The sequence below is a fragment of the Ammospiza caudacuta genome, chromosome 15 (assembly GCF_027887145.1).
Source record: "Ammospiza caudacuta isolate bAmmCau1 chromosome 15, bAmmCau1.pri, whole genome shotgun sequence".
Taxonomy (NCBI): Eukaryota; Metazoa; Chordata; class Aves; order Passeriformes; family Passerellidae; genus Ammospiza; species Ammospiza caudacuta.
The window spans coordinates 17,007,140-17,028,951 of NC_080607.1; the positions used below are offsets into that span (position 1 = coordinate 17,007,140).

Sequence of the window (21,812 nt, forward strand, 5' to 3'; positions counted from 1 at the left end):
TGGGCAGCATTTCAAGCTGTGCCTGGAACACGTTTGCACTGCTCAGGGCTGGGATCCTCTCCTGAGGCCCATAAGAACCCTGGGGCTGTAACTGGCCATAACTGAGATCACCATGACAGATTGTCTCAGCTCTCCTTGCTCTCCTCAGACCCATCCAAATACCAGCCCAGCACTGTCACACCAGCTGTGGATGGCCCAGGCTGTTCCTCAGCTATTTATAGAATTGCTCTATTAACAACTTTGTTTTATCCACTTGATAGTAATGCTTGAATCTGAGGAGTGTATATTCCAGTCTTCCTTGGCTCACTTCCTCTGACTTATTTACTGACTTCCACCTTGATTTTTTTCTGTTAATCTGGAGCCCAGTCAAGAGGACACTATAAGAGATGCAGATGTGATTTTGATGATCTCCACAGGGGCTGCACCACTCTCCTCCACTTCCCTCACAGTTTTCCATTGCCTGTTCTTTGTGTGACCTATGCATTGACTTGGGCTTTATTATTCACTTCAGAACTGATGATGTTTGTGTTAAGTCTTAAACATGGGGTCAGGGGGTAGTTTAGAGCCTTTTCAGATTGTGTGACCTCTCCTAGCAAACTTTGAAGGGCAGTTGTTGACCAGCCCAGGCACTGTTTGCTCTGCAAGGAAGCAAGTCTGTAAAAAGGCTTATTACACAATGTAAGTGATTTTCTTTTTGCTAAGCAAATATTTGCAATATGTTTTGGGAGATCAAGCATTCAAAGTGGAAAAGCAGGATACCTGCCAGGGATGTGGGAAGCACATAAATGACACCTCTAATTGGGAGAACATGGGCTGGTTTTAGTGTCTTGGCTTTACAAGGAAGCCAACACAGGTTCCTGCCCTGATTTTCATTGAGCTCTAAGGCTTTAGGCATCCCAAAATATCTGGAAAACTTTTTCCCAAATTGTCTTGACTTCAACAGCTTCACTCATTACTCTTGCAAAAGCCAAGGTGCTGTGGAACAGGGACAAATCCTACGAATTTAACAAATGAGCAAGGTCCTAATATGGGGCTTTCCTAGAGGGTAGTTTATTTTATAAATGCCTGCAGTAACTAACAATGCCCAGTTATGGAGAGTGTGTCACCATCTGGATGACTGCTCACAGCTGGTATCATAATTTTTGGATCATTCCTTTGGCTTGAATTGAAGTTGCAAAGACAGTATGTGGCTTAAACTGGCTGGCTCAGGAGCAGCAGATCAACTCCAGTCAACATCTAACTTCCACATGTGCATCTCTGCCTGTGCTGTGCTATTGACAGGAGCCTCGATTTATGTGCATGCAGTTTATAAACAGCAAGAATACTGGGAATGAGGTAATATTTTGTATAAACATTTATTTAATAGTTTAAGAACAAGCCATTCAAAACATCTGGAAATCACAAGAACATGAGTAATATATAATAGCAATATCTTAAATATGCATTAGTAATATAAAGTCATCTTTCACTCTGATAGTTACAACTTCATTTTTCTAAAAAGTATTTAAGACATGAAATATGTTTAGGTAATACATATATACAGCATCTAATTTTCTCTCCTCTTTCGACTGGAGTCTGAGACTCCAGAGGTTTCTGTGATGGAAACAATGTGCTACAACTTGAAGGCTGGATTGGTTTGGATTGTATATGCAGAACTAGGCAAATAATTTACACCCATCATGGCTCTGTGTGCATGTAAGTGACAGAACAGGGGTTTCAGACCCTGTGCACATGCACTCCCACAGCTGCTCACCTATTCACAACAACCGATGTAGTTATAAATCATTAGGTCTGGAGTTATTTCTAGAATGTCTCTGTATCTATATCCTAACTAAGCTATGACCTACTTTCATTATAACCCCCTGCCCATCAGTGTGCTGTTATGCTTCCAGTGGTGATTTGGTAAAGTGTGTTTGCCTTGCCTTAGTGTGTGCGAATTGATAAATAATTGTGGGTTTGACCAGCTTAGAGCTGCTTTATCCTCATCTCTAAGGCAAGCAATTCCCTTTCTATTTCATAGGGAAGGTCAGCATTAACTTGCACTTCAAAGTACTGCTTGATTTCTTCTACCTCCTTTTCCCAGAAATCTTTTGAGATATCAAACAGTTCAGTCAGGTTGATGTCCTCTAAACCTTTCAAGTTCAAAGCAGCATCAGTGGGGATGTAACCTATGGCAGTGGGTTTGGCAGAGGCTTTCCCTTCAATCCTGTTGAACATCCACTCCAGCACACGGGAATTCTCGCCGAAGCCAGGCCACAGGAATTTCCCTTGGCTGTCTTTGCGGAACCAATTCACGTGGAAGATCCTGGGCAGCTTTGCGGCTGGACGATGGGCCATGCTCAGCCAGTGGGCCAAGTACTTGCCAAAGTTGTAGCCAAAGAAAGGCCTCATGGCAAATGGATCGTGCATAATGACCTTGCCTGTTTGAAACACAGAAGGGGAAGGTAAGGGAATCAATAGCACATTTATTCTGAAGCACAAAGATTCAGATCCTCCCAGGGTTTACCCACAATCCCTTCACCATCCTTGTGAGCTTTAAGGAACAACACAAGCATTATCCTTGATGCACAAAAGGTACAAATGAAATTAATTTTTGTCATTAAATTTCTTAAATCTCAGGTCAGGCAGCTTAAATGAAGATTCTCAAGAGATGGCTGTCATTCATGCATTTATGTTGAGCTCTAGCAGAAGAGAAAATTTAAATTTGTTTATCCCAGACTGTAACAAGAACTCTCTGTCAAGGCTTCTGGCAACCCCGTGCCTGCATCCTGTTCTGTATGCTTGCCACCTAAGGGATTATTTTGCTTAATTTGACTTTTACAGAGAATTTGGCCGTTAATTCCAGTACAAATATTTTCTATTGTGAAAATGCACAGGTTGCAAAATTAGCTGCCAAGACTGAAATGTGAAAGAGCAGGGGGAAGGAGAGGGCAGGCAGTCCAGAGGGGCCTGCTTTTAATACAGGTAGGCAGATTAAATTTTGATTTACCTTTGTGCTCAGCAGCTGCTGTTGCTTCAGATCTCATGGCTGCTCCTACAAACACTCCATGCTTCCAGTTAAAGGCCTCATATACAAGAGGGACACCTATAAAGAACAAAATCACTTCAGTAATTAGAGGTCCAGAAACATTTTTATGACAGGTTTTGCCATCTGACATAGGGCTGAACGCATGTTACTGGATAATGTATTATAATTTTTCCTGGGTTTTTAAAATCAGTTCATTTCCTGCTCTCTTACAGCAAAGAAGTTTAAATGAATGTTTTCAAAACTGGCTCCTGATTACTGAACACATCCAGTGGGAGATACCTGGGACATCAGAATCTCCAGCAGATTTTAGTGGAAATAGAATCTGGTCTTGTGGTCATTTTAGACTCAGACGTAGCATTACTTTTATTTCTTTTCCAACTTTGGGTGACCTTTAGCAGAAAAATTTATTTTACTTCCTTTTCTTTAAACTATCTAAAACTGATTAATTTCTCTAAGCATTTGCTAACTAAACTACTTAAACTACGGGCAAATTGAGACCAATGTAGCAATTTTGTGTGTCTGCTACCCATGTTAGTGGGTCCTGATCTCCCTCCAGCCCTTTATTATTATTATTATTACCTGTTTTGTGTTAACATCAAACACCTCAGACACTGAAACACCAGTGGCTGGAAGCGTGTGTGCCAAAGGCTAACACAGAGGAATTGGACTAACGTGGTTATTTCCTTGCTTTTGCAGCTGTGAAAGCAAAAGCTGTGGCTATGCCCAGCTGTGTGTCAACCCTTCTGTGGCCAGCCTGGAAATGCAGCTGCTGCATCTCTTACCAGCTGGCCTGCGGCCTCCAAAGATGATCCCTTCGATGGGAACGCCCTCGGGAGACTCCCAGGCTGGATCCATGATGGGGCACTGCCTGGCTGGGGAGCAGAACCTGGAGTTGGGGTGAGCACAAGGTTCTCCTGCACAGAACAACACAACAAAACAGAATTAACTTGAATTTATTCATTGATTCCAAAGAAAGCCAAAGAGAGGGCCACGGGGTGGGCCAGGTACCGTTGTCTGGGGTCCAATCCTTGTTCTTCCACGAGGTCACTGTCACTCCAGCTGGCAGGGGCTCATCAATGCCTTCCCAGTAAACACCTCCATCACTGGTTTCTGCCACGTTGGTGAAGATGGTGTTCTTGAATATGGTTTTAATAGCATTGGGGTTTGTTTTGACTGAGGTTCCAGGGGCAACACCAAAAAAGCCATTTTCAGGATTGATTGCCCTTAAGTTGCCTGGAATTTAAATGATAAAATATCAGTGAACCATACTGGTTTAATTCTATCCAGAAGTTTGTAGCATGTCTTACTGCACCTACAGCAACCTGTAAAACATTCCAATTTTATTTCCATACCTTGTTCATCAAACTTCATCCAGGCAATATCATCACCCACACACTCAATTTTCCATCCTGGCAGGCTTGGGTTCATCATGGCCAAGTTAGTTTTTCCACATGCACTAGGGAATGCTGCAGCAAAGTACTTCTTTTTACCTTCTGGATTGGTAATTCCCAGGATCTATTGAAAAATTAATGCAACTGTTAAACAAAGCCTTTTTTTTCTTGCGCTTTTCATTTTGGAGGTTGTCTCCCAGCAAGTGGAAATGATAAAATATTTAATTAGGCACATTTGTTCCTACAGAAGAAGCACGACATAATATTGTTGACAAATAACTCAAGCTGTATTTTTAAAATCAGAGTCAACTCTTCTTCCCATTAGAATATCTAAGAAATTCTTATATTTTAAAAAAATGTTAAGTCGGTATATAATAAACATTTCTTTTTATTTTGCTGATTAAAGACCATATACATCTGTGTTTCTCTGTCAAGACAGAAGAAAACCAGGCGATATTCTTTTGGCTGCACAAGTGGAGTGAAAGGAAAGCACTTTGTGCATGGATTCTTCTGCTCTTCTCAAAGACCACGGATATTTTTTCCTAAGGCTGCTCTCTTATGCACTTTGAAATTGTTTTTTTCAGTGGTATTTTATGGCGGTAGAATGTTTAAAGGACAGCAGAAATTAAAGCCAGGAAGGTTACACAGCACAACTCCCTTAGAAAATCTGATATTTGCAGGTTTTTGAGTACAAGAAGTCACTCTCAGACGTTCCAAACTTTGCTTGTTTTATACCATGACAGGTCCTATTTTAAATGTTTAGTACTTGGCCTTGCAAGCAGTTTTCTATTCCCCATGAGCTTGGCACATAACAGATTCCTATCTAAAGTTACAGGACTATCCATATGAGACTAATTCCATTGATGGCCAGGGGGGTGATGGATTTATGTGGCTCTAATTTGAGGTTTAACGGCTGTTCAAACACACGAGATTTAACAGCATAGATTCTTACCAGCATGTGCTCTGCCAGCCAGCCCTCCTCCTTGGCCAGTCTGCTGGCAATCCGGAGAGCAAAGCATTTCTTCCCCAGCAAGGAGTTCCCTCCGTAGCCGCTGCCAAAGGAAATGATCTCCCTGCGATCCGGGAGATGAGCAATCAGCGTCAGCTCCGGGTTGCACGGCCAGTTGTTGATTAATGGCTCTGCAGAACAGAATGTTGTAGTCATGAATGCAGCAATTTCCATGCTTGATCACGCTGTTGTTTCATCAGCATCAAGCCTCTGACAGCAACCCAGAGCATATGCTTCAAGGAAATCCCTGGTAAGTACTAGGGATAATGATCTCCCTTCCATCAAACTCTCACTGGGCTTTGATTCCTTGAACTGAGTTTTGTACCTAGTGCTGTTACAGAACCACCCTGGGCTCCTGTGATGAGGGTGTCCCACGTGCTGAGGACACGCACTCAGCTCCAAAACACAGCCCTGGGCATTTCCAGGAGTTTTTAATGGCTCCTGGGTTTTTTATGGCTCCTGGGTTTTTAATGGCTCTTACCTTTTAGTGGCAGAGGGCATCCAACTGAGTGAAGGCATTTTACAAACTCCCCATTGCCCAGGGCTTTCAGAACATCTGTTCCTATCCGTGTCATGATCCTCATGCTGGCCACTACATAGGGTGAATCCGTCAGCTCGATCCCAATCTTGGACAGAGGTGACCCAATGGGCCCCATGCTGAAGGGGATCACGTACATTGTACGTCCTGGAAAACAGGGAGTAGCAAGATGTGGCCAAGAGCAAAACAAGGAACATTTGAAGTAACCTTTATAAACATGGAGGTTGTTTCTCAGTCCTTTAAAAGCTGTTTGTCTTGTGACAGCTTCTGATGATGTTTAAAGAGCTGCAGCTTTCTGTTTGTCTAATTGTGTAGCAAGAAGTTTTATCTTAAATGCTGAAAGCAGCAGTTCAGACAGATTGTCTAGCCAGGAGGAAGGGGAGGTGAAGGCCAAGTTCTCTGTTAGTGTAAATCCCTGAATCTGAAATTCTTGCTGTGGATGAGAGGACCTTCGTTCTTATCTCGCTTCCTATCTGCTCCTCAGTTGCTATGTGACTTCCTGAACCAAGTCACACTAATTTTTGTACTTTGCCCCTCTCGAGGAAAATAAGAGTGCTGGAAAGAACCTGAGGACTGTCCTTGCCCAGGTATTTGGGTCTATGGTAAAGATCTGCCTGAAACCAGTGAAGTGACTATCTGGAGGATAAAGCTAAATCTTCAGCTAAAACCATTCTCTAAAGATTTTCAGTAACTTGCAACAGTAGTAAGTGTCTCAGCATTGCTGAAAGTTCAGTGTCAATTATCCTTTTCTTGCCTACCTTGCATGCAGCCTGGGAACCTGGTGTTGAAGGCTTTCTCAAAATCTTCCTCAGACATCCAGCGCCCCAGCTGGCTGGTTCCAGTTTTAGGTATTGGAGTGGTATCTCTCTGCTCTTGAGTGATGATGACAGTTTTGCTCTCAATTCTTGCCACATCTCTCGGATCAGTGAGAGCCAACCAGCTGCATTTCACCAAAAAACCAGGGAATTAGATTTGAATTATCAATATAGCATTCTTACCCTTCTGTGGGTCCACTTTAGCCCAAAAGGCTGCTAAAACAATGCTTTGTAAGTCAAAAATTAGTGACAAAGCAGTATAACAGATAACCTCAAAAATCAGTCAGATAAAGCAATTTTATCAGAGAATATAAGACTTTCCAGTAATAATAAAAAATCATATGGCCTAGGAAATTCTTGTTACATGTTAATACTCCTTTGCCTCTTATCTCAGCCTTATTCTCTGTTGTTAACTTTCAGGGAAAAGTTAATCTTGTTTAATTCTCATTCTCATCAGTGTGAAGTTGTTTTGTATGGGGCCCACAAAATGATGCCTCAAACTAAGTGGATGCCAAGGAAAGTAGTTTAAGTGTTGGTATAAGTGCCAGAGGGATCAGAACCCAGCTTTGTGGATTGGCATAGTCCCTTAAATTAGAGGCATCACAAAGGAAATACTGAGTATAAGCACGATCATTAAAAGTGAAGGAGTTCATTAAAGGGGATTCTTTTTCCCCTCTAAGGAATTTTTTGCCATCTATTTACGATAGAGGGGATTGTTTTACATTTTCACCTCTGTGCATCGAAATTTTCCACGAGTATAAAAATGTTCTAGTTGGGCTGTCATAACCATCATCACTACAGCTAAGCATATAATTAACAATGAATAATTTATCTGGTGAATCTTGCCCTTTTCTCTCCCAAATAGCCTGCAAACAGATTGCCAAATTCCTGCTTTTAGTTATTCAAAAGTCTTTGCAGATTTCTCCCATGAAGATCTCGTGGTTGGCACGTAATTCTCGAGTATGCACTTGTTGTTAATATTCTCCTTTCACGTTCAGTTAGTTGGGAGAAATTATGAAATATTTGAAAAAAGTATTTGCAGAATACATTAGAGTCAAAGCTCATCGGCATGATATGAATAATGCCTGTACTGAATAATATTTGAACACCCACAGACCTATTTGAATGCCACAAAAAAGTATGTGATGAATAAATTAATTAGCTAAAATAGTAGAATTCTTCAAAAGAAGATTTGCTCAATAATATTTAGCTGTTGCTAATGGTAAGTTGCCTAAGTCTCATGACATTATTTCAGTTCCCTGATGTAACTAATCAACAGAGAAAATGTACAGTTGATAGTCCAACTGAATAATATGTTTTATCTAATTTTTAGAGGAAAAAGTTTGCTTTTCCTGAGTATTTCACCTATGTAAGCTAAAGTTCCAAAATGTTCATGGAAAGCAAACATTGGAGAGTTATAAGAAGTTTTTAAAGTAAACAGGATAGAAAATGAATTTTCCAATTCTGAGATGATACTTGACTTCATGTAGGCTACTCACCAGTTCTCATACTTGTTCAGCTTCTTGATCATGCCTTGTTCTACCATGATGTCCAGAAGTTTCTTGTTCTCTTCTTCCGAGCCATCGCAGATGTGGATGCACTCAGGCTGGCACAGCTTGGCATTGGTTTCGATGAAATCCCTGGCTTCTGGAGACAGACTCTCCCAATCCCCCTGCACAACCTTGGGCATGACGTTCATGTCAGCTTTCAGCTGTGGGGGCATTATTGAGGCTGCTGTGGTTCTTGTTGATGGCTGTAAAATACTGATCACAATGGAAAAGCAAATAGATTAGGTGTGTTAGCTTAGCTACGTTCTAAACAGCGTCACAAAGCCTAACAACGTATAACGCAAAGAATTTGCAATGGACTTGATTATGTACTGCTTTAAAATCAAGGTAGGGAATTTGGATCAAGGTGGGAAAAATAGAGGCCATTCTACTAATTTAAGATGGGAAAAATAGAGGCCATTCTACTAATTTAAGGTGGGAAAAATAGAGGCTATTCTACTTACTGTCTATGGAAGCTGGAGCTGGATGCCAGAGAGGATTTTGCTGTACCTCTCAGTTGAGACCGTTTCTCTTGCTTTGGAGCTCTCTTGCAATTGCTGCTTTCCAAGGATGCACCTCCTTCCTTAAATATTCTTCATGGTAGTGTCCATCCCACCAGTTGAGGTGAAGGAGGCTTGGCCTTTACATCACCACTGGATGTGTCTTGGGACAGTGCCACTGACATTGTCATCATGCAGAGTTGTCAACAAAGCAGCCCTGGCAGGGTAATCATTTAACAGGCTTGATTAATGAATGCTGAAAGCGGAGGTTCTTAGCCCCTGTTTTGAAGCAGTTACAAAATTTAGCAGTTTAACCAAACTTTGATCCATTTTGGCTTTGAAATCAAAAACGTCATAACTTCTCGGCGTGTGGGAAAGGTTGAGTACAAAGAGTTTCTGGAACCAGGAACACGGAGGTCATGCACAGAGGCAAAGTGCAGTTGGCACATTTTGCAGGCAGATGGTCACTAGCTGGCTGTGAAGTGGAGGCTTGTCCAAGGAGTGTTTACTCACCTTGGGAACATTGCCTGATCTGGGTATAAAGTTCAACAGAGAGCACTGACAGGCCTGAATAACCACTACGTAAGGCCCACAGCTCTTATTTTTGTCTATGCAGTTCTAAAAACATCCCTAGCAGTATAAATCTAAGTGTTGGGGTTCCTTCAGTGTAGGCAAGGAAGTTTTTGTTTATGGCTTGTTTTAGGCTCTTGCAAATGAAAGTTATTTCCTATTGCTGCAATCTCAGAAGAGGCAGAGTGGTAACTGTCTCAATAATTAACCTCCTCTTTCAAATATTATGTTTTATTTTACTGGGAGTTCTGTGGGGGCGAGGTGTCATAAAATATTAACCCACCCCTAAATTTATACTCAGAGCAAAAGAACAGAACTGCTCAGGACTGGGGCTGCACACTGTTGTTCTGTGGGTGAAGTGCACTGTGTGCATGTGCACATACACAGACCTGAGTCTGCATCTGTTTCAGCTGTGGCACTACCTGGTATCGACAACCACTACTACTCTTATAATTCTGAGGGTTATCTCAGTGTGATATCAGACACTTGAGTGTCATCTCAGATACTTTGAGCTCGTCTCTGTTTCTGCATGCCTGTCTTTAGCTTCCACTATTCCATTTTAGACAATTGTGACCATAAAGAAAGGTGGTCTTCACGTCTATTTGTCCATGCAGTCTGGGTGTGTGAAGTATTTCAGACAAATAGAACTGTAGAAACAGCGCTGCTGCCATTTCCTCTCCCTCTATTTATACCCAGTCTTAGCAAAGCATCTGGAGCCTGGATAAGGTGATGCATTTGTGCCAACTTGTGACTTTTTTATATTGATGGGGCTCTTACCATGGTTGTCATTGGTAGTTTGCAGAACAGGAAATCTGGGATTCCCAGCTAAGTTTCAGGGAGTTCTGAAAAGCAACAAAATTGACTTATCTTGTATAAAGGGTGTTCACAACCCAGCTATTGCTCAGGTTTGTGAGGCAGTTGGTTGTTCCCAGCAAGGTTCTTGCTGGGGCAGCCAGCAGTGACTTCCAACCCCCCAAAAAGCCAGGCTGGCAGAGCAGCAGGGATCAGGATTGTAGCTCACCTTCCCACCTGCAAGTCTAAAATACTGCAGAGCTGACTCTCTCTCTGCAGGAACACCCTCTGGGACTGTACCCTTTATCTCCCTTGCAAAGCCTTTTATTGTGTTTTGTAAATAAGGGAAGAAAACAGTGAGGTAAGAGGGGCTGTCCTTGATGCATGGCAAGGCCAAACATTCCTGAAAAGGAAAACAAAAATCTGGTGGGATAAGAGGTGCTAAAGACTGTTCCAGATAGGGCTGTGATGTAAGCAAAGATAAAATCCCAAAGCAATTTAATAATGGCAAAGCTGGTGTTTGTCTTAAGAGTCCACATACTGTGTTGCTGGTGGAGCTGATGAGAAATATTTTCCTTTTAAAACATGTCATAAAGTACCTTCATTAAAAATAAAATGGAGCATAATCTGTAGTAATACTAAGCGGAGCCCTTTTTCAGAGAAGTACAAAAATACTGAGTGCTTTTTGTTGGCCAGGTAAGTCAGTGTACATAGAAATAACTGAGAGTAAGCCAGCAATGCTCAGTTGTCAGGAAGAGAGTAGACCAGGAAATTATCATATTGCAGCACAAATAAAATCAGAATAAAATCTTACATAAAACAGTGTAATACAGCAGAATCAGTCCTCGTGTCTCTAGGTTTTGAGAGGAATAAAAAAATTCCCAAACCCAGAGCATTAATTTCTGCCAATTAAATTACAGTCAGGCAGGTGTTGTGCAAATTTTCTAGCACTGCAATCCTAACCTCCCACAATCTTGCTATACAAACTGTGGGCTTCTCTTGAGAAGACACTAAATATGCCAAATTGGTGGCACTGTGTTATGAACATATGTCCATTAAAAATCACATTAAGGATTCCAAATGTTTTTCATTTGTGATGGCAGCAGGGCTCGAGTACAGATGTCCACTGGGAATTCTAGACACTTCAGCATCAAATTTCTTGTATTTAGGTAACACCTCCCATCAGAGGATCTCAAAGCATATCACAAACACACAGTAAGCCTCAAGCCCCTATATAAAACACACATAGTATTTGGTGCAGTGAAATAACTGGAGCATATGCAAATCAAGGCCAGGATTTTTTTCAAGAATCTTCTCATTTAGAGATTCAGCTTTTAGAAAGCCAACAGAAGGCATTAAAGGTTTTATGTGAAGACAGTGAATTCTCATAACACCCACTGTCTCCCACACCAAAACCCAGATGTAGCACTTGCAATGGCTCAGTTTCAGTGGTCTTGAGGTGTCGCCCAGTACCAGTGGGTGCTGCTGTCAGGATTCAGTTTCTGGAAGATTTCACGAATGGCAAACATAGGAGGTGGTATGGGGAAAAGTAAGGCCTTTTAAAAAAATATTTGTCTTGAATGTAAAGTTTATTTTCCATTTAAATGAGAAGCCTTTTTTAGTAGTAGCTGCATTATAATGCTCAACTAATAGCTGATACGATTTCTTCTGATTGAACTTTTTTTGGCACTTTTTCTCTGTGCTTCTTGACACTTGAATGTGATGCTTATCAGGTGCCTTCTTGGAAGCTGTCAAATCATTTAAATGTGTGTGAATCTGACATTTCAAGATGACAGTGTTCAACAAGTGCCTTGAAAGGAGGGGTTTTAGGATGTTTGCTTTGATGGACACCATTCAGGTTGCTCAAAACAGAAGTTTTTCAGCACTTCAGGCTTTACAGACTTACTAGAACTCAGTAAATATAAAGGTTTTTAGATGCTCAAAAAAGTGTCAGAAAAAGGAAGCTTAACTCATCACTACAAACCAAGGTGCAACAAAGCACTCAGAGTGAGATCTGAAAGTTGTTAATGGCATATAATAATACTCAGAAATTCTACTTCCCTCCCATTGCTAATTCTCCTACATATTGTCACCTCCAAGGAGTTTGTCACTTGGGTATTTTGCTATAAAATTGTAGGTTTTTTAAAGATTCTCTGAGCTGCTCTTCCAAGGGAAGAGCACTCACTGCCTCTGGATTGCTATTTCTGTGGTGTTTTGCTCAGCTGACACTGAGCACTCTCTGACAGCTGCTGGACTCCATGCCACAGAGTCCAGACCCAAGGGCAGCCCTTGCAAGCTCAGAGAGAGCAGGGCAGGGATCGTTCTCTCAACTTCCAAAGGAAAATGTGAACCGTGCAAATTGCCTGAGGTTGCAAAAGCGCCTGTGAGCGAGCCAAGGGCTCGTTCCAGAACCTGCACGGTGCCGGGCACGTTTCTGCCTCACAGCCCCTCTCTGGCAGCAGCTCCTCAGCACTGACCCATCTGCAGCAGGGCTGGGGGCCCTGCCACGTGTGCCACGCTCCCCTCCACGTGTGAGCCCTGAGACCGAGCCTCTGCCACCGGCCACAACAGGTAGCAGCGAGCTGGGGGCACAGTGCTTTACCTCCTGCTCACCTCCCTTCCAACCCTAACCCATACAGGATTGGGCAGATTGTAAAATATGCTGTTTGTGGATCCTTACAAAAGGCAATGTGATTTTTTTGGCCCGTGTTCAAAATGAAGTGGCTTGTTCTGATGGTGGAGGAGTGGAAAAAAATACCCAGATTTATCATAATTAGGCTGCACTTCCATTAACCTGTCCAGCATTTTCAGCTTGACAACAGACATTTCTCAAAACAAATGGAAGCAAATTTCATCAGCCAGTAAGATGCACTGGTGCATATTTACAGTTTCTAAACAGTCACCAAGCTTTGATGCTTCATTCAGTATCAACTCAAGTGCTCAATCCTGGGCTATATTTTAGGGAAAGTCCTGATTGTGCTACAGTACATGCCAAGGCTGACATTACACCATGGGCACACTGGTTTCTTGCTTGTTCTGCTTTGGCAGATAAAATAGTCTTTATTGTTATTAATACTACTTTATTTTTAGGCTCACTTTTACAGGCTCAGCTCTGGAGATGGGATTGAGACATGTAATTTTAACTTTGATAAGCAGTCACTCCTCTGGAGCCATTTCTTGAGGTGTGACTCTAATCTGGGGACTCTTCCCTAAAGGAATGCTGTTATTTCTCAAAAAAAACCCTGTCAAGGATCAATGTGAGTATGTGAGTAATAGGCTCTGTAGGCACTGGCACCTGACCAGTGGCCAGGTATGTGTAATTCTGGTAGCTTGGGAGCTCTTCTCTGCAGAAAGTCTCAGTCATGTGGAGAATTTGGGCGCACCAAGACTTTGATTTTTACCCTAGCCACAACAGAATTATGATTTTTGCATGGTTACTGCAGGATTTTTTTGCTGGATGAACAGCAGAACCACAGCTAGAAGAGAAGGGGACAATCATACTAACCAGAGTGAAAAACAGTCAGCAAAAGGTTTGTGTTTCCCTTTACTTTCAGCATCTGCTCTGCTCAGTCCCATAAAGCCCAGATGGCTCCAAATCCAGTTTGCAAATAAAAATGGTTACCCTTGCTGGGGGTGAAATCTCTTTACCACAGAGGTGTGTGCTTGCAGCTGTCAAGGACTTCCTGCTTCCTACTTGAGTAGGGAACAGACAAATCCTTGCACATGAGTTCAAGCGCCTCTTGTTCAAGAATTTCAGCTTCCTGGGGTTGTTCTGCTAGCTGTGCCCTTTACAGAGACCTCACCTCCTCAGGCATGAAGAAATGACAGGGAAGCACCTTTTTATATTCTAAATTTGTTTGTTTTTTTTTTTGTAGGATGGGACAACCCTGGCTCCCCTGGCTCCTTCCTCTTGCATGCTGTTCATTATTTCTCTGTGATGCTTTGCCTGCTAGCAGCTCTGTGCTGGCAGCTGTCCTTTCAGGGTTACCCAGCTCTACCTGTGCCACAGGCTTTTTTCTCTTTTCTTTAAGTCCTCCCTCATACCTTTGTTCTCCCTCAACATTTCAGTCAACTTTTACTTGCACAGAACTGGTCACAGTTCTGTACGTCCTTCTTGAGTTGACTCCTTTGAAGAAGGATGGCTTTAACCAGTAAGAGTGGGGGCAGATTCTGAAGGTTTAGGTTCTGTTTCTTCCTCTGCTATGGATTTCCCATTTTGACTTTGGACATGTAACTGCATCCCCAAGCCTTTATCATCTCCTAGGAAGGTGCTTGGGACTAGACAATGCCAATTTCTCCCTGTTCTTATGAATTCTCCTAGTTTGGTTGATAGTTCCCAGCTAGAGAAACTTAAAAACTAATTAACCATGATCATTATCTCTTCTCATTTTTGTCAGTGCCACAGACAGTCCCTGCTGGGCTCTCTCTAGGTTACTGTAATGGAAATAGTAAGTTCTTACTTTAAATGTAAAGCATTTATTGAAGGAGAAACTGTTTTCTCCTTCAATAGCAACACAAAAGCAGCAACTTGGGCTAAACCTTGTCTTCTGTTTCAAGTGAGATTTGTTCTGTACTTTTTCCCCAGGAAAACAGCTTTGATTAATATTTCAAGCATTTTATAACACTAAAAGCCAAACAACAGGATAGAAAAGCTGATTATGCAGAAATGAAAGCCAAGCTACATCTAAAGGTCAGAAGCCAAAAGTGCCTATGTCAAGCACTACATACCTTTTGGTTCTTGAACCTGGCAGCTGAAGGAAAATCAACATTGCACAAAAACCAATAATCCCTGTAACGAATCCTCTGTTTACTGGAAAATTCTTATGTAAGTGTTAACAGGTCAGGTGAAATCCTACATACTGTACATTTCTGCTTAGCATCATTGTAAAAGGCATAAGGCAACATCAGTGGACAACAATGGGATTTTTTCAATGTAAAGGCACTTTTGTTTGGTCAGTGTAAATGGTTCTTACCAGACAAATGCCACAATTATGATTATTTCTACAAACAACACTCAGTAGAGAGATCAGGAGTTCAACTGGACCCTGGAAATCATGGGAATTTTTTTCTTATGCTTTTAGGAAGACAGAATTCTGACTGCTATGTGTGCATCTTTGACTGACCATCTGTAACTCTCCAAATTTACTGATTCAGGAAGATATATGTGTATATCAATACTGTTCATGTAAAGAGAAGGTTCTTACATGGGTGTTTAAACCGCCATGTACAAATGAACAGCAATCATCTTGCATTCTGCAAATAAAATTAAAACCCCCATGCACTTGCTAACCTTTTAAGGTTCAGGTATTTGCACTAAATAGCACTAAGTACCTTTTTATTTTAGGTGAAGCATAGATGTTCTCTGCCCATAATATCTTAAACAAAAGATGGGTATGAATGACAGATCAAGAGACTTTCAGTTTGTAGAGGCAGCTCTGAATGGAGTAATAACTGTGATTCACAAAACGTGTCACCCAGGTATTCTCATCTGCTTTCTAGACACTGCCTCATTCTTGATGTTTAACTTACAAAGACTATAAAATTGACTTGGTTTCTTACAGGAGCAGAAAAGATGTGCAACTAAGCCTGTTATACTATATTTTCATTACCAGTTCCTGATGGACAGGCCTGGGGCTAGCTGGTTGTGGACTTTAAGTGATGGTTCAACATTGTAGCAGTGTGAAAACTAAGATTTAAGGTATTTCTGCTGATAAATATCATGGACTACATCACCTGCTGTTCAGTGAAGTGACATTAATGTACATGTTGTTAAATACTCTCTTAAATTTTCTTGATTTCTTTAGATTTTTGAATTAAGAAGTTGATTTGGACTCCTCAGAAAGTTTAATGCCCAAGAGGATTTGTTATCTGAGCCGGAAAGAAGTGCACAGGAACCCAATGCTCTTCTGAACCCACCAACTGCCTCCTTACTGCTGATTTTGCAAGGTTGAACCTGGACTTGCTGCACATCCACGTGGAAGCAGAATTTGAACTCCTCTGGGTTTGTACATGTCACTCACAGATTTATTAGGACAATCATTTAATAGTCTCATTCTTCAGTGATCCTATTAACTTCTAAGTTTTGGTGTCTGTTCAGCTGTGCACAAAGAGCTGTTCTCAGAACTGTTTTCCTGATTAAAGATTAACAGTGCTTTGATAAAAGAAGGAAACATGGGCATCCTTGGAGTTTGTTTCTTACATCAGCTGGGTTAAACCTTTACTATCTTTTCTCACTGTGTATCTTCTATCTGTGTTTGGCAATCAAATTCTGCACAGCTCCAGCACGTTTCCCCTAGTTTAGTCAAAACAAGAGGAAAACTTTCTGCCTTTTAAACCTTTAACTCTTCCACCCTTGCACAAACAGCAACAGAAACCTGTAATAACTAACTAAGGCAAGTTGTATTAAAAACTTTCTTTGCTATGTGTTGGATTAAAGAGTATTCTGTAAAAACAGTGGAAGTCACTGAGGTGTAGTTAACTGCATAACCACACTAATGTCTTTTGAAATGGAATAAGTGATATGCCTCCCAATAAACATCCTTCTTCCAAACAGATCCAGGCACGCAGCTCTGCTGTTTGCCACAAGGAACAAATTGTGTATTATTGTTTCTAAATATATCATAATGTTAGATGAAACAGTTAATAGACAAATTGCAATTATGGTTAATAATTTTTAGACCACTTCCCTGACTTGTGTCTAAGCAATCAATCATCCCTGGTACTTTCAGCTCCAATAAGCTTATGCTAAATACTTCCCCTTTTATATAACCCACATTTGTGCTCTGTTAGGTCTTGGCTTTTGTCATGCTATATAATCAGAATCATTTACACTATGGAGCAGGATTTTAAGAGCATAGAGAATACTTGAAAGTATTAAGTCTTTTAACTTAATAGGAGTTGCTTTTGTTCTGCTGCAAGAATCACTCATGTTTACAGAAATGATGTGTCTCCTCCAAGTCAAGATGAGCACTGGAGGGAGAGCAAAGCCTGGCTTTCCCTGTGCCTTAGGCACAACCCAAATTTAGCTGATCCTGCATGAACAGCACAGTCCAAGCACTGTGCCCTGAGACAGCTCAGCAGCTCTGCTCACCCTCCTCTTTGCATGAGAAGTGGTAATTTATAGCCTGCCTAGACACTAGTCAATCAATACCCTCCAGCATGATTTCCATCTGGCTTTGCTTTGCTCTGCTCCCATCTTCTCTCTGCTTTGGGGATTCAGCAAGGAAACAAGTAGGACTGTATGTTCTGATGTTCCTGGGTCTGAGGTCTGACTAGTTTTTTATATGACTGCAGCAATAGGAGGCAGAGAATTGTGTTCTTTGGGGCAGGCAAATCCAAGTCAGATCTAAATCCTAAGTGATGTCTGCTAAAATGAACTGTAGCTTCCATCTCAGGACCAGAGGTCTGGGGGAAAAAAAAAAAAATTAATAATATTCTTCTTTCCAAGTGATCAAACTGTTTATTTTCTCCTGAGACTATTCCAGGCCAGCACTGAAGCACTGACTTAATTCTGAATCTGCAAGATTCAGTTGCTTAGAACAGCATCAAAAAGAACATAACTTTTTATCTCACTCATTAGCTGATGTGCTTTCTTTTTTTTTTTTTTTTTAATTAAGGGTTCTGGTGGTCTCTGAAGAAATGCTTCATATTTGTGAAAGTGGGACACCAAAGGAACAAGGAGCACCAAAAAATACAGCAAAGAGACTTCAACCATTTAGAGACAGCTTCAAGACCTGAGCAACATTTCAAGGAGCCAGATCATTTAGAAGATTGTAAAAGTATCTCCGCTTTCTCCGAAGCAGGTGATGGCGAGAAGGAGGTTATCTGGTGCTGTCATTATCAAGAGGGGCAATATCTCGCTGCAAAAGAGGTGCTGAAGGCAGTGCTTGTCCCTGGGGTGGGAGGAGAGGGGAGGCGTGCGTGTTCGCGGCGCTAAGGCGCACACACCGCTGACAGGTGCGGCGCGAACGCAACACATGCTGGGAAACAAAAGTGAGACACTGGTGGAAAGTGAAAATGGAAAACTTTCCAGATGCCAGGTGGAAAATGGTATTAAAGCTGTCAAAATAAGTCACAACAAAGACTGGGTTTTCTCCTAGACTAACAGGAGTCATGTTCTGGAGAAGAATGGAGGTTTCAGCTACAAGGCAGACTGTCATAAATGAAACAATTATGAGCATTGGAGGTTAAATTTGAACCTATTTGTTTTGGGGTTTTATGCTTTGGTCTCTTTGTTTTTCCTTTTTCTCTTTCAAGTGCACTGCAGCATTCCTGATTTACTCTACAGTTTGTGGACAGGTCAAAAATGTGTAAATAAATCCCACTGTCATTGCTTCACATAGTTATCTATTCTGGGCCTAATTCCAAGCCCTGTTAAATTGATGGCAATCCTTCCATTGGCATCGGAGGACTGCAGTTTGGAACCTGTGATGGAGGTGCAAAATATCACCAGGGAGGATGGATAAACAGCCTCTGCAGTCATCCAAAGTGAGTTTCTAAAACACAGTAAGGGAAGCAAACCTTGAACTACATTCAAGGTCAAATATGCTTTATTTATATGGTAATGGAGCTTTTTAAAAATCGGCTCCACCTAACACACATTAAACATCTTTAATATTATAAAAGACATTATTCAGATTTAAGACTGACAATCTGAACAGATAACCCAGTATTTTGCTTTAAAAAATCAGTTGCACTGTTTATACTTGAGTGGAAAACCGCAGATCAGAACAAAGTTTGCTGTGTTTCCTTAGTGCAGCCAAGGAAATTTACTCTGCTGATTGAGGATTTTACTTGTCCATGTACTCACTTTCATGCACTGGTAGATTCTTATCAGTAATTTATCTGCAATTCTGTGGCTGAATTTTGGTTTTTTATGTAATGTTACTTTAGCACAAGAAAATGTGCCTACATTAAATTCCTTTTGCTCCTTATGAAATACTCCTAACAAACAATAATTCATTTTGAACGTTTACCCCCCAAAGTATAATTATGACTTAAAATGCAAAATACATCTCTATTCTTTCGTGATAGACTTTTCAAGCAGGCTGTTGATGTGTTAGAAGGAACCAGACTCCCAGAGGAGTGGGTAGAAGCTTGATTGCAGTTGGAGATAGACAATGCAGCAGCAGTAACTGGAGACTGTTCACACAACACACCATAATGGCCATTATGGAGCTGTTAACCTCTAGTGTATCAAAACCTACTCAGAAACTGGCTGAATTTGTAGATTGCTGATCCAAATAGTTCCTTTAAATTCAGCAAAAAATGAACTGAAGGGGCCATTCTGCATTTGAGCTATAAATCCTTGGAAATATAGTTTAAAAATGGAAATAATACAGACCTTTACTGTAGCTGCATGGATGGTGCTGGTATTAATAATGCAGAAGTGCAACGCAGGACAGCTCTTAGAAGTTGATGACTGCTGAAGTGCAGAAAACCTCATTAAAACAACCTAAAGGATGGTGTACTATTATAACAACTTTTTTCCTACAGTGCCCTTCAACTATCATAATTGCACAGTATACAGAGCAACTTGAAAAGATTTAGGAATGTGTAAGAAGTAAAATCTCTGGCCACAGTTACTGGCAGCCTAATTATGTGAATATATTGTGTACTCTGCATCCTGTTCTTTACTTTTGAGAGCCTGTGGATTTGTGGATGATGAATAATGTGGTGTCTAACCAAAATATCAGCACTAAATTGCTGGAATAGACATTCAGCCTTAAATAATGGCTTTGGATTTGTGCTGATTCCAAGCAGTAGAATAGTTATGACTAACCTGCAGTTGTTAAATGTAAACATGTTGTATTATTTCTCCATTTAAGATTTTACAGAACTGTGGATAGGAGTGGCTGTTGTCAAGGGTGTTTATAAGATTTTCAGTTGATATCTCTGAGGATGAGGTCTAATAACCCCGCCTAATCTGAGGGTAGTTGTGTGAGCTGTTGTTTTTGCTACAGATCTTTCATAAATGCCAGTTGTACTGGGTTACTTCCACAGACAAGGAAAGCCACCACTTGGTTTGGGGCTTGGATTTGTGTTTGGTAATTCAGTTTAACAGGATCTGGACTACACTGGGCTGCAGTCCCTGTGCAGTGTACTGTACCCTGCAATGCATAGAGCTAATATTTAGAGGTAAAGCTCCAAATCTGTCATCTGCACTGACATATAATAGAGTATTCAAAGTAAGTGGGTTTTATAGAATGTTTGATGGCTGGAAATTACTAGTCTAGAAGGGTACACAAGATTAAATGTTAAGTCACTCAAACTGTGCAAGTTTACCTCAAAGACATTTTCACAATGCCTTTGGAGAAAGAAGTATTTCAACTTGTTCTCGCTGAATAACCAATCCTGGCCTAAGGAACAGTGTAACGATGCTTGTACATCGCTCCACTGCCTCTGCAAAGCCACTTGAGCCAATTTTGTACAACGCTTGTGTGGCGGCAGCATCAGGCGGCCCCTTCAGCAGCACTCCAGCGCCGGGCTCCCGGCTGGAGGCTTTCCGCCACAGAAACACGGCAAGTGCTTCAGATATTTCCCAAGTGGAGAAACCAATTGAGCTCAGCCCCGCGGTCTCCAGCCAAGTGGGAGCAGAAGGTTAAGGGCCTACAATTAAGGCTCGGAGATCTTCATTTTTGCCAGCTCAGAGGGTGAGAAAACGGCAGCTGCTCTGACAGGTCTTGCCATGCATGGGGACCAAGGAGCACCGGGCATCTTGAGCATTGGGAGGGAAACCTCTGCAGGTTCGGGGCTTTGTGTTTTGGAGGGAATTAACAGGTGAGAAGCAGCTGTTCCCCAAAGCTGCCACCACGAGTGGGCTCCCACCCCAGCTGCTGCTGAGGGAGCGGCACAGGGAGGCAGAGGATGGCAGAGGCGGCCATGCCGAGGTGCACGGCAGGCGCTGAGCCCCTTCCCTGTCGCCTCCCCTCGAGGGGCAGCCCGGGCCCGGCCCAACAGCCCGGGGGGACCCGGCTCCCCGCGGGGGAACCGCCCGCAGCGGCCGAGAGGGGCCTTGGGCCGGGGGAGCCCCGGGCGAGGAGCAGGGCTGGGGCTGGTCCTGAACGGCCGAGGTTTGCCCTCGTGTTTAACCTCGAGCAGAACCGCTCCGCAGCCCTGGGGCTGCAGCGGAAAGGGCGGCGAGGCCAGGCTGGCCCGAGCGGGGAGCGCAGTGCGGGCGGGACACGCGTCCCGGAGAGTCCTGTGTCCCGGGAGGGGACGGACACCGGGGAGCCCGCAGGGCCCTGATCTGCGTCCCGGGAGGTGACAAAGCCGAGCCTACGGCCGGTGTGTGTGGAGAGAGCCCGTAGGACGCTGCCCGGGCCGTGGGGCTCTGCCCGGGCCGGGTCGGGGGCGCTGCCCGGGCCGGGTCGGGGGCGCTGCCCGGGCTCGGTGCTCTCCGTGCCCCCGGGCATGGCCCTGACCCTGCGGGACGGCATCTCCGTGCTCCAGGGCTCGGAGCAGCCGCAGACCCATACATTGCAAGTAAAGAGTGCAGAAAGCAAGGCGGCAGAAAAACCACTAGGCACGCTCCCGATGGAGGTACAAGTTCTGCATAAAGTGGAATTAGAGATATGTTGTTCCCTGTTAGCTTCTACTGTCACACCGATTTGGTTCAGAATT

General features: G+C 42.5%; 2 protein-coding genes across 2 annotated transcripts in view; one reads left to right on the forward strand and one right to left on the reverse strand.

Annotated features, from left to right (window-relative positions):
• Window positions 1–1,331: 1,331 nt before the first annotated feature.
• On the reverse strand, window positions 1,332–8,990 carry PCK1 (phosphoenolpyruvate carboxykinase 1). The gene is made up of 10 exons (XM_058814536.1): window positions 8,793–8,990; window positions 8,281–8,544; window positions 6,725–6,906; window positions 5,910–6,113; window positions 5,372–5,559; window positions 4,381–4,543; window positions 4,037–4,261; window positions 3,811–3,942; window positions 2,990–3,085; window positions 1,332–2,420 (listed from the first exon to the last, which is right to left on the reverse strand). The coding sequence occupies exons 2-10, from the start codon at window positions 8,502–8,504 to the stop codon at window positions 1,966–1,968; spliced, it is 1,869 nt and encodes a 622-aa protein (XP_058670519.1). The 5' UTR covers window positions 8,505–8,544; window positions 8,793–8,990; the 3' UTR covers window positions 1,332–1,965.
• A 12,612-nt stretch (window positions 8,991–21,602) lies between these two features.
• The window catches only part of CTCFL (CCCTC-binding factor like), a 53,865-nt gene continuing 53,655 nt past the window's right edge, over window positions 21,603–21,812 (forward strand). Inside the window, 1 exon segment of the mRNA XM_058814560.1 lies at window positions 21,603–21,737. Coding sequence (XP_058670543.1) covers window positions 21,603–21,737 — 135 coding nt within the window.

Excerpts from the sequence above, each read along its gene's own strand:
- PCK1 (XM_058814536.1), bottom strand. The coding sequence starts at position 8,504 with ATGCCCCCACAGCTGAAAGCTGACATGAACGTCATGCCCAAGGTTGTG. Across the intron at positions 4,262-4,380 it reads GATGAAGTTTGATGAACAAG|GCAACTTAAGGGCAATCAAT; the intron begins GTATGGAAATAA and ends TTTAAATTCCAG. Across the intron at positions 3,943-4,036 it reads GGATTGGACCCCAGACAACG|GAGAACCTTGTGCTCACCCC; the intron begins GTACCTGGCCCA and ends TGTTCTGTGCAG.